Below are 12,576 nucleotides of genomic sequence, written 5' to 3'. Positions count from 1 at the left end.
TTTCGTGTCTAGTCTAGCACACCATTCCCACCAGATCCGACGGGTGAGGCTTGCACAAGCCTGCGTATGGTGCATTTGGTGTGGCAGCTGGGTTGGCATGCCACCAAGGTGAGGCCAGTGATTCGTCGATACGTTTGCTAAGTCGCGTTGCAACACTCAGCTTGACAGTCATTCCGTGATTTTTCTCAAGCTGCTCCATCGCCGTATCGCCCTGCCTGTACGAGTACCTGAACTGTATATACTCGGACACACTGCAGCTGACTCTTCTTCCTTCGAGATGAGCTCTCCAAGCACACTTCCCGTCGTTACTGACCCCATTAACACAAACACAAATGGCTCCTCGAGACCAGAGTCCCATGCCACCACCTCCTGTGAGTCAATTGAAATGTGGTAGTTTTTCAGCGAGAGACTGACTTTTCCTTCCCTAGCCACCAAACTCTCCAGTAATGAGATAGAAGGATTGCGCGAACAGCGTAAGCAGAAGACAAATTTCTTTCGACAAGCAATCACGCAGACACCCGATTTTCCTCAACCTGGCATTCTCTTCGAAGACATCTTTCCTATTTTCACCTCGCCGCCTCACCATGAAGCTCTTATCGAAGCATACGAGTTACAGATCAAGGAACTTCAAGGCGGTCCTCCAGACGTTATAGTTGGTCTCGACGCTCGAGGCTTCTTAATAGGACCAACACTGGCACTACGAGCACGTTGCAAATTCGTTCCAGTTCGAAAAGCTGGCAAACTACCGGGCAAACTTGAGACGGTGACCTACGAGAAAGAGTATGGAGCAGATACATTCGCCATGCAGACCGACAGCATCAAGCCGGGTGACAAGGTCTTGGTTGTTGACGATTTGATTGCTACTGGTGGCTCGGCTGCAGCTGCGGGACAGCTGGTCAAGAAGTGTGGTGGCCAGCTTCTCGCTTACATATTCATCATCGAGCTGACTGCTCTCAGTGGAAGAGGAAAGCTTGGCGATGTACCAGTCTATACGTTGATCGAGAGCCAGGCATGAGGACTGTGACTCTGAGGCACATTTCACGATAATATTACGGAACCAGGGCGTGGGGTTGCAGGTACACGTACAGCCTGCCTAGTCAGGTGGATTAGCAGGGAGGAGAAATAAGTCAAGCCTTCCTTATCGAGACCACCTGTACCGAACCTCGACGAGCTGACAGACACCTTTGAAAATGCCAAGCTGAACTGGGGAATGTCTTGTATGGGAGCACAGATAACCAGAACCCTTGCTAGTCTCAAAGAGAGGCTTTTGGGAACTTCACTGATCCAATAGCGGCATCAAGGTCACCGAGATCGTCTGAGGTATTAGCTTGATGCGCATATGTCAATACACCCTCCCCATCAGCAGCAAACAAGCCAGCAACTTGCCATCTTGACCCGGATTCGGTGGGTCGGATGTTAAAGCCTTCCTCTTTGCCTATAGTCATTGCGTTTTTCAGACTCCAGGGATTCAGCACGGCCCAGAAGCTGGAATAGCCAAGACCGTACTCGGTAAACGACTGCCTTTGGTCGTCGACTATGACCTCAACCTTTCCCCTACCACCCACTGCTTCTAACCATTTCTCTGTGGCTGCCTTGTCGCTGTGTGAGACGGCGATACAGTGAATCGCTGGATTCTGCTCAGCAATTCGACGGAGTTTCTGGAAAGCTTTTTCGGCAACTGCTGATGTTAGCCGTTGCATCCATAGTTAGATACACAATCCAAATTACATGGGCAACCACAGTGTCGCAGAAACGATATGATCGTTGGCTTCTTGTCATTCCGAGGTAATGTGATCTGTGGTGTGGATGGTGCTTTGCTTCCTACAGTAGGTACTTCTTTAGTCGCCTGTGGTCCATTAAAAGGATTCCACGAAGAAAGCTCCTGCTGAAACGTCATTTTGGCGTGTCTGCTCTTTCCCTCTTTGTAAAAAGATGAACAATTTGCTTGCCATGATTACCAGGCTCTTTATAGAGGCCAAATTATGCTTTTTGAATCTCGTTATGACGCCGCCTCGGGCATGGGTGTTTGCACGCACGATCGCCCCGACCCTCCGCAGCTGGGAAGCTGGCGGCTCATTGGCCTCGTGCGATCCTCCGTTTTCCCCACTTGTTCAGCGATCCATCTGCGGCCGCGAAGCGGATGGCAGTGAGGTGAAACATTTATTCGAGACGGGCAACAAAGTACTCAATAGCAGCCTTCCAGCAAGCGCTAAGTCACTCGTTTGAGGTGTATGATGCCCTGACAACGATTTTTACTTGTGCTCTGCAGATGACACCGACGAAGTTGCACGACTGCCACACATATACCACTATCCACTCTCGAAATTCCACATGAGCTGAGCTCAGCGTGCTATGGCGCAAGTGATCCCCGAACTCGAGGAGGAGCTACGCGCCCTAGATCTTGAGCTCGAGGAAGGGGACATCACCAAGAAAGGCTACGACAAGCGTAGGACACAGTTATTGTCCAAATACCTTGCGCCTGCACCAACATCGACGGCCGATCCAAAGCGAGTCCTTCGAGTCCACCAAGCCGATGACAATGTTAGCTCAGCTTCCTCTCGAGATGATTTCCGTGCAGAATCCTTGTTACGCCTCGAGGGCGCTCGACGTGAGAGCGCCGCCTCTAGTAATGGAACCATGTCTCGCCAAAGCAATGCCTACGACCTCTCTGCTTCGTCGCAACCACCAACACATGCGTCGCGCTTCATACAGCAACAAGTCGGTGGTCTGGGTAGACAATCGTCTATGCCTTCAATGGAAGATCGTCGTAACACCTTGACAGTTGCTACAGGGTCAGGATCAGGCGATAATTCAAGAGCTCAGTCTCTGATGCACCAGGACTTTGCTTTCAACCCAGAGCAGCAAGGTGCTTATACTGCTGCACCAGATACAAGAGCCTCGACGCTGCTCGACTCCCAGGGCTATTTCTCCGACTTTGCAGGTCAGCAGAGAGAAGAGCAGGACAACTACGGTGGACACATGCACAGGTACTCTGACAGTGGTGTCACTTCTCCCACTGCGCAAGTGCCTCCTCCTTTTCTCGGAGCCGGTCAGTTAGCTGGAGGTGCTGCTGTTCATCTGATGCCACTAGAGCCGCGCGATGTGCCATTCACCATATGTGATCCCCACGATGTGAACATTGAGATGATGAGATTCGAGAATATTGCCATGGTCCTGCGTCATCGAGCAAAGACAACCCCGAAACAGGCTGCATACTGGGTGCTCGACAATAAGGGAAAAGAGCTGGTATCCATCACATGGGAGAAGTTGGCCAGTCGAGCTGAGAAAGTCGCCCAAGTCATTCGTGATAAGAGCAGTCTCTATCGTGGCGATCGCGTTGCCCTCATCTACACCGAGAATGAGATTATCGAATTTACCGTGGCTCTACTTGGCTGTTTCATTGCTGGTGTTGTGGCTGTTCCGATTAATGATCTGAACAACTACAACAGACTCAATGTTGTGCTAACATCGACGCAGGCACATTTAGCATTGACAACCGAAGCAAACCTCAAGAATTTTCAGCGCGATATTACCGCCGCCAAACAGAACTGGCCTCGAGGTGTTGAGTGGTGGAAGACGAATGAATTTGGCAGTTACCATCCCAAGAAGAAAGGTGAAGAACCGCCTCTTGTAGTTCCCGATCTGGCCTATATTGAGTTCTCGACCGCTCCTACAGGTGATCTGAGAGGTGTGGTTATGAGTCACAAGACCATAATGCACCAGATGGCTACCCTCACCGCCATGATAACCACTGCAACCAGCAACTCCAGGAATGACACTTTCAACCCAAATCTGAGGGACAAGCAGGGTCATTTAGTGACCGGCACACGTCATGGCGAGACCATCTTGACCTATCTTGATCCAAGGCAGAGCATTGGCATGATTCTCGGTGTACTGATGAATGTCTATGGAGGTCATACTGTTTATTATATTGACCAGAGGACGGTCGAAACACCTGGACTTTACGCACACCTCATTACAAAGTATAGGGTCAATCTTATGGTTGCTGATTACCCTGGTTTGAAACGGGTCGTCATCAACTACCAGGCCGATCCAATGACTACCAGGAACTTCAAAAAGGGCATGGAGCCTAACTTCAGCACGGTCAAGCTATGTATGATTGATACACTCACAGTCGATCCCGAGTTCCACGAGTTATTGGCAGATCGTTGGCTGCGGCCACTTCGTAATCCTCGAGCTCGAGAAGTCGTCGCTCCCATGCTCTGCCTGCCTGAGCATGGTGGTATGGCCATCAGTATGCGCGACTGGCTTGGCGGAGAAGAGCGTATGGGCTGTCCGTTGATTCACGAAGCCGATCGTGACAAGCAGGGAGAAGAAGCCGACAAAAAGGACTCTGGCGCTAACTCTAGCCGGACTGGGTTCGGTAGTAGTTTGATCGGTGGAGGCAGCAAATCCAGTAAAAAAGAGAAAGTGATTGATGACCTTGGCGAAGTGCTCCTGGACAAGGAAGCGCTCAAAACAAACGATGTTGTCGTCCTTGCTATGGGCGCCGAAGCACGAGAAAAGGCTGCATCTTATCCAAATGCTGTGAGATGTGGCGCTTTTGGCTATCCCATACCTGACGCAACGCTGGCCGTGGTCGACCCGGAATCAGGCCTCCTGTGCTCTCCGAACACTGTTGGTGAAATATGGGTAGATTCCCCTTCACTATCTGGCGGCTTCTGGGCTCTTCCCAGGCACACTGAAATCATCTTCCATGCAAGGCCTTTCTGTTTCAACCAAGGTAACCCGACACCCACTGCTCTCGACATGGAATTTTTAAGAACAGGTCTGCTTGGCTGTGTGATTGAAGGGAAAGTTTATGTTCTAGGTCTGTACGAAGACAGGTTGCGCCAGAGAGTAGAATGGGTCGAGCATGGGTTGGCAGTCCAGGAGCACAGGTACTACTTCGTTCAGCACCTTATACTGACTATTATGCGAAACGTGCCCAAGATCCACGATTGCTCTGCGTTTGACTGCTTCGTCAACGATGAACATCTCCCAGTACTGCTATTGGAGACTGCATCAGCCTCCACAGCGCCATTGACTTCTGGTGGACCCCCACAACAGCCTGACATTCCTCTTCTAGACCAACTGGCTGACCGAGCAATCGAGGTTCTTTTACAAGAGCACCAACTTCGAGTTTACTGTGTCATGATAACGGCTCCTGGTGTTCTGCCGCGAGTGGTCAAGAACGGCAGACGCGAGATTGGAAACATGCTGTGCAGGAAGGAGTTTGACCGAGGCTCCTTGCCATGCGTGCACGTCAAATTTGGTGTGGAAAGAGCTGTGCAGAATCTTGCAGTCGGTGAAGATATAGAAGGCGGTATATGGTCTCCAATATCCAGTGCCATGCGCAACGAGCTGTTATTCGAGCAAGAGAAGCAGTGGTCTGGAGCAGACTACCGCGAGGTCGTTATCGATGACCGAACGTCAACGTCGCTCAGCAATTTCACAAACATATTTGATTTGATGCAATGGCGTGTTGCGAGACAAGCCGATGAGCTTGCCTACTGCACTGTCGATGGTCGAGGTAAAGAAGGCAAGCCTTTGCCCTGGAAGAAATTCGACCTCAGAGTGGCATCCGTTGCCATGTATCTCAAAAATAAGGTCAAGATAAAACCAAGCGATCATGTCGTCTTGATGTACACGCACTCTGAAGAATATGTCTTCGCAGTCTATGCTTGCATGGTACTCGGTGCGATTGCTATACCTGTTGCACCACTTGACCAGAACCGACTATCTGAAGATGCACCAGCTTTCTTACACATCGTTGCAGACATGAGCGTCAAAGCTGTCATTTGCAATACCGAAGTCAACGATTTGTTCAAAGCAAAGATGGTATCGCAACATTTGAAGCAATCTGCACAATACCTAAAAACACACATACCGCCTGTCTATAATACTACAAAGCCACCGAAACAATCACATAGCTGCCGAGATCTTGGCCTGACCATTAATCGTAACTGGATCTCGTCTACCAATCCTGTTATTATCTGGACATACTGGACACCTGACCAAAGACGAGTATCCGTACAGCTTGGTCACGATACCCTCTTCGGCATGTGCAAAGTGCAGAAGCAAACTTTCCAGATGACAAGCTCGAAGCCGGTCTTGGGCTGTGTCCGAAGCACGATCGGTATAGGCTTCTTACACACATGTTTGATGGGTGTCTATAATGGTTGCGGCACGTACATAATGTCACCACTTGACTTTGCGCAAAATCCTCATCAATTATTCATGGCATTATCGAGGTACAAGGTAAAGGATACCTATGCCACGACGCAGATGCTCGACTTTGCCATGGGCAACACATCAGGGAAAGGCTTTTCGCTACATGAACTCAGAAACCTCATGATATCCACTGAAGCACGACCACGACAAGATATCTTCGCCAAGATGCGCATGCATTTTGCACAAACTGGCCTGGACAGGACGGCCATTAACACCGTGTATTCACATGTACTGAACCCGATGATTTCGTCGAGGAGTTATATGTCGATAGAGCCGATCGAGCTGTTCCTCGACACGAGAGCATTGAGACGAGGTCTTGTCTACCCTGTTGATCCGGACACTGAACCTGGTGCGCTCTGTGTGCAAGATTCTGGAATGGTCCCAATCTCGACAAGAGTCGCCATTGTCAACCCTGAAAGCAATCAGCTCTGTCACGTTGGTGAGTATGGTGAGATCTGGGTTCAGTCGGAAGCCTGTGCCAAGTCCTTCTACATGTCGAAGCAGGTCTTTGACGAGGAAAGGTTCAACGGCAGACTTGCTGGTGCTAATTCAGAAGAACTATATGTCAGGACTGGAGATCTGGGCTTCTTACATAACGTGACCCGGCCAATTGGCGCCAATAACCAGCCCGTTGAGATGCAGATTCTATTTGTGCTCGGCAACATTGGAGAGACGTTCGAGATTAATGGTCTGAACCACTTTCCAATCGACATTGAGAACAGTATCGAGCGTTGTCACGGTAACATTACGCCCGGAGGATGTGCAGTATTCCAAGCTGGAGGTCTAGTTGTGGTCGTTGTTGAGGTTCGTCAAAAGTCATGGTTAGCTTCGATGGTACCTGTCATCGTCAACGCTGTCCTGAACGAGCATCAAATCATAACCGACATTGTCGCCTTCGTCGGACCTGGCGACTTTCCACGAAGTCGTCTTGCTGAGAAGCAGCGGGGCAAGATTTTGGCATCGTGGGTAACAAGGAAGCTGCGAACCATTGCACAATTCGGTATCAGAGATCCCGATGGCGAAGGAACGTTCTTTGACGCAAGAAGAGCAAGCACGATGCTAGGAAGGACAAGCATGCAAGAACCACGAAGTTCAATCGCACCGTCAGATATTCAGCAATCGCCAGCACCAGCTACACGTAACGAGACCATGAGCCACAGATCGAGCATAATGCCTGAGATCCCTCTCAATCTTCCACAGAACGATTTCCATATCGATACCTCGGAATTCCTGGACCGCAGACCTTCATCGCACGGCGCCTCAATCGCAGACACACCAGCAGTAGCACTAAACGATCGACCATACTCACTACAGCATAGCGATTCACACGAATTACCGACACACTATCACGAAGACCACGCTTACCAGGGCAGTGACGCGAAATTCTTCGACCCAAATGCAGATCCTGAACAACCATACGGACCTTATTCGCCGCAGGTGTCCTCCGACAACCTCCACGAAGCTAGCTCCGGTCGACCACGACTATCGCTAGCAAATCCAGATAACTACGACGGCACAGATAGTAACTCGAATACGCCCACGACAGCCACGAACACAGCCACTCCTACATCCGTCTATCCCATCAAAACCCTCGCAGTGACCAACGATACCGACTCACCTGATTCGGGAAGCCCGTTCCGCGACCAAGGTAACCCCTTCGAAGTCCCTGCTGGCGTTCCTTCGTGGTATGTCCAGACACAGAGTAATCAACGTACCGCATCGCCTGTTACGAAAGCTCGAGCTTTGCTGCCTAGTCAGATGCAGCAGAATGTGAATACTGGGAATACGTATAGTGCAGTTACCACTACCACTTCACCATATCACTCTGCGACCCTAAGCCCGCGATATGGTGGGGAGTCTGTGTACGAAAGAGACGTGCACAGGATACCGCGCAAGCCTTCGCCGTCACCGTCGAGAGAGATGTTGAGGCAGGACGCGGATCAGGGGTTGCAGCCTGGCGGTGGACTCAATGTGAGGCAGAGTATGGATGTTAAGAGCATGAGCAGTGTGAGAAGGCGGTATGACGGGAGTGGATGGGGAGACTGAGGAGATCCGCACACGTACTATCGTGAATGGAAGACCAAAAGTATACGTACGTATTGATCAGCGATTTGGCGAGCGCTTTGTTGTTCATGTGTACAGCCTGAGCGAAACTCCAGAACAACGAACTTGAAGCCAGTTAATGCCACATAAAGCAAAGCTTGCAACTTGAACCTTTTTCTGTTCCCATAACGTGTTTCGCAGGGTCGATCCTGCGCTGCCGAGACGTACGTATCTGTCCCTTGCTCTTCTTGTTTCAGCATTGTCCTGTCATCTGCCCAACGCCTCAACTCGAATGCGTGTGCTCATGCATACGTAGGCCCCTGTTGCGGTCGGAGGTTTGCTCTTCGATCTTGATATTGGTGTGTGTCTGCCGTTCTGCAGCTCCTTCCTTCTGCTCTTGTCCAGATCATCGTTTGGTGTAGGTCTTGTGTTCTGTCCACCTTTTTGTTGGAGCTTTCCTTCAAGCGTAGTTTGAATGCTTTCCACTTTTGCCAAGCAAGATATTCACATGTGACCTTCCAGTGATCTTCACTTACTGCAACTGGCGAGCTTTCTTGTGGTGCAGGGCTGTGCCGTGATCAAATCCGAAGATGTTCAAATACGAGTAGATCGGCCTGACACGCCTCTGTCAAGTCTTTGAGACTACCAAAAGTTTTTCTTGGTCTTGTATGCCCGCCCAGATCGAGTGATTTCCGAGCCGTTTTCGGTCAAATGGTGCCTTACTGGCTTGAGCTGTGGATCGAGAGTCAGTCAATGCGCAGTACGTACGTAGATCGTGCCTGTTCGCCTGGTTGTCGTGATCTCTGAGGAGGGTGAGATTCAGACGGCTGCTGTTTCGTGTATATACACCCTTCTCTTGCTGTTCCGCATTCAATCCGCCAGATACTGTACTTTTCTATGCCCGTAGCGTGGGCAGAAGCCCATACGCTTATGCGATCTTTGCGGCCATACTGTGTTCGTTTGAGGAGTCAGGAAAGATTGCCACGAGTGCTCGGCTTGAATGCGTTGAATCAAAGCGAAAAGGGCGGATCCGTGGTCGTTTCGAGAGGTTGACAACGGAGTTGGCTTCCTAGGGTCGGACTGCAAGTGCAGACCAGAGTGCAACCACGATCGCTGCACAAAGATGTCTTCGTTTGGGCAGGCGCGACTGGCAGACATTACGCCCCGCCTTGCTGTCTCTCCAGGTACTTGCTTTGGATTTGCACGAGAGAGCTACGTTTTGCTATATCGTGAAATCGTCCTCGAAAAGTCAAAGATGTGAATTGGACAACTGTCTCCCGCTATGCTCGTGCACAAAACCTACGAAGCGTGGAAGGCCAAAGCTACGTACGCGCTGCTCCGAAATTGTCTGAGTCGTGCTTTGCACTGCACTGCAAGCTCTATCACTCAGCCCAACAGTGTGTAGCGAACGAAACAAGTGCCTGTAACGCCGTTCTCGTAAACAATATGTAGTGTCATCCATGTGATCGTACAACGCCGTGTCAGCGAAATTGCGGTATAGCAGTCAACGCACCATTCGTGCACGAAGACGATGTGAAGTCTTCAACTGATTTTTAGTGTTGTGATGTGCCGTAGTACGGTCAGCCATGGTCTACCCCACGAAGATGTCTGAGCATAAGACCTATTTGGGCAGCTTGGGACAAGACGCATTGCTTATAGGTATGTTCCAGCTATACATCTGTGTGGTGAGCTGATGATCGACAAGCGGGGATATATGTCCTGTACAGTAGTCGTTTGAGATGCGAATATACCCGACGATTTTGAAGTAGCTGAACATAGGAGGTCGAGACTCGACAGGAATGTGCACCTCGTAGTCATAAACTCGCCGTAGTTTTTGTTTCTTTGTGGAGATGCGGAGAAAGTACTGCAGTTCGGCCTCGTTGGGTTTGCCTGAGAATCATCGGAATGTTCAATTGCCGATATCAGGAGTATTACACTCTAAGTTGCAAGCCCCCACACATCGAATTGTACTCCTTGCTTCTGCTGCCGCCTGTTTCTTGTCGAAGCTTTTCCTCTGCATCGGCACCAATTGTTCCTCACCCAACATGTCCAAATCTTTGCGTGAGCAGCTCGTTGGTGCCTGGGAGCTCATCGAGTATTGCGCATACCTGCCAAATGACGAATCGGACAAGGTATACCCGCAAGGTCAAGATGCCCAGGGCATAATAATGTACACCGCAGACGGCTATATGTCAGCACAAATCCTTACTCTTGATCAAGAGTCATCTTTATCATCAAGTAATGAGGAAGACCGGTCACAAATCAAAAGAGACTATCTTGCCTACACTGGTCAATTTTACCTCGACGAGGCAGGAGACTCGAAAGGGCCAGTATTGATGCATCACATGAAAGTCGCGAACAGGGCAAACATGTTAGGAGATACGCAGCGCAGATTGTGCAAGATCGTGGACGAGCACAATGGACAGTATCTTGTACTCAGCTTGAATGGGACGACGAAGGCATTCGGTGAAGATAGGATAGTCAGAGTTCGCTGGAGAAGGCTTCCCGAAAATCGAGCAACACAGCCGCCAAGGTAATCTAGATTGTATCGATCTAATTCATTGCGGCAAGAAACGATTGTATAGTCAGTCGATATTATCAGTCTTCTGTAATCGCGTCAGCATGCGTGCTTGCGGACCTTCGAACTCAGGAGTCTATTGTGTCTACTGTCGCTACTACGCGAGCACCTTGGTCTGGTTGTGAAGCATATATCTCGTTCTTTTCTCAGGAAATTGGCACCTGTGGCAGCGACTCAAGCACCGTTTGCTTGCAAAGTGGGCTTGACTGCATGTCTTCTTCACCAAGACTGATCTTTGCATTGTTCTGTTGCACAAGCCTTGTCGACGATGTATACCCATTCGTTTCTTCTAGGGTATTTGCTTGGTCTTGACTTAAGCTGTTTGCAGTAAGTTGGTGTCCCTCTTCTGCCAGTAACAAGCTCATGAAAGTGGCCATCAGTACGTAGCGGCCGAGCAATCAAGTTGAAGCTCATAAGCAGTGACCTTCAAATCACAGGCTACGGCACAGTAAAGAGGTGCTTTTACCAACCGATCGAACCAACAATGCATTTTCGGCACCAACTGCCGTTGCTTCGACACGTTCTTTGCAAATACGTTGGATTTCGAGAATCCTGCACGATCAGCAGGACTGTGTCCTCGGCATCTCAGTATGCCTCGCTGCAGCCTCGAGTTGCCGATAGTGGCCAGACCGACGATGTTCCTTCAACAAGATCGTAGCTTATGTTAAGATCAATGTCAAGTGAATACGTACACACGATGCGTTTCGAGACCTCAGAATCGGCTCCTCGTCCGAGCCGATGATTTCAACAAGGACATTTCCGCCATAAAAGCATGTTTGAGGTGTCATGCCTCGGGACGAACTTCTCCAGAGAAACAAACGTTCGAGGAAGATATTGTTGATTGTCGCAGAAACACCTGCACACTACATTGCTGACCACATACATACACTAACAACCAGCCACCACCATGGTCGAAGTTCGGAAATACGACCTTCCACCCACCCCTCTCATGCCCAATTCCAAGCACGCCCTCCTCCACTACCCTGGCATCTTCGCAGCGCCCGGCGAATGCGACGCCGCCAAAGTCTACGACCTCTTCCTGAGCAACGGCTGGAAAACACAGTGGATCTTCCGTTACGGTCCCACACAAGAATCACATTACCACTCCGAAGCTCACGAGTGCATGGTCGTGTTGACCGGTTCTGCGACGATCCGATTTGGTGTCGGCGATACCTCTGCTGACCTCGAAGAGAGCACTCACGGCTCAGGCAGGGAGGAAGGAGGCGTAGAGTTACAAGCTAATGCTGGGGATGTCTTTATACTACCGGCTGGCACAGCGCATAAGACACATGATACTACGCCGGCATCCTTTGCGCTGCTGACTCCTGGTAGTGGGCATGGTATTGAAGCTGATGATCCGAGAGAGGCGCTGAGAAAGATTCACCTTGATGGATTTACCATGATGGGTGCATATCCGACAGAACAGAACTGGGACTTTGCGAAGGGTGGAGAGCATGTCGGGGAGTATGAAAGAGTGTGGTCTGTGCCGAAGCCCGAATGTGATCCAGTTCTGGGCAAGGCAGAGGAGGGACTGGTCGGGCAATGGCTATAATGATTTTGTTTCAGCGATTCTGTTGACATTCACGTTGTCTAGGTTACTACTACTGTTTCGACAGATCGACTTACGAGGACAATGTATTGCGACGACGTTCATCTGCTTGGTTGAGTGAAGATCTTGCGTGACTGAAACGGTGACTATACCTGACAATTCAGCATTGCTA

The 12,576-nt window shown here is 50.1% G+C and overlaps 4 protein-coding genes across 4 annotated transcripts; 3 read left to right on the top strand and 1 right to left on the bottom strand.

Moving 5' to 3' along the window:
- Positions 1–277: 277 nt before the first annotated feature.
- On the top strand, positions 278–1,015 carry APT1 (adenine phosphoribosyltransferase; the record flags this gene model as incomplete). The annotated part of the gene is made up of 2 exons (XM_064898199.1): positions 278–371; positions 429–1,015. The coding sequence occupies 2 exons, from the start codon at positions 278–280 to the stop codon at positions 1,013–1,015; spliced, it is 681 nt and encodes a 226-aa protein (XP_064754156.1).
- Positions 1,016–1,253: 238 nt separating this feature from the next.
- On the bottom strand, positions 1,254–1,897 carry LTR64_003848 (uncharacterized protein; the record flags this gene model as incomplete). Its single annotated transcript, XM_064898198.1, has 2 exons — positions 1,254–1,678; positions 1,729–1,897. The coding sequence occupies 2 exons, from the start codon at positions 1,895–1,897 to the stop codon at positions 1,254–1,256; spliced, it is 594 nt and encodes a 197-aa protein (XP_064754155.1).
- A 455-nt stretch (positions 1,898–2,352) lies between these two features.
- Positions 2,353–8,280, top strand: LTR64_003847 (uncharacterized protein; the record flags this gene model as incomplete). Its single annotated transcript, XM_064898197.1, has 1 exon — positions 2,353–8,280. One exon carries the CDS (start codon positions 2,353–2,355, stop codon positions 8,278–8,280), a length of 5,928 nt encoding a protein of 1,975 aa, XP_064754154.1.
- A 3,361-nt stretch (positions 8,281–11,641) lies between these two features.
- LTR64_003846 (uncharacterized protein) lies at positions 11,642–12,407 on the top strand (the record flags this gene model as incomplete). Its single annotated transcript, XM_064898196.1, has 2 exons — positions 11,642–11,675; positions 11,755–12,407. The coding sequence occupies 2 exons, from the start codon at positions 11,642–11,644 to the stop codon at positions 12,405–12,407; spliced, it is 687 nt and encodes a 228-aa protein (XP_064754153.1).
- Between the last annotated feature and the right edge of the window lie 169 nt (positions 12,408–12,576).

The sequence above is a fragment of the Lithohypha guttulata genome, assembly GCF_036872675.1.
Source record: "Lithohypha guttulata strain CCFEE 5908 chromosome Unknown scaffold_3, whole genome shotgun sequence".
NCBI classification, from domain to species: Eukaryota; Fungi; Ascomycota; class Eurotiomycetes; order Chaetothyriales; family Trichomeriaceae; genus Lithohypha; species Lithohypha guttulata.
This window is presented reverse-complemented; position numbering and strand designations above follow the sequence as displayed.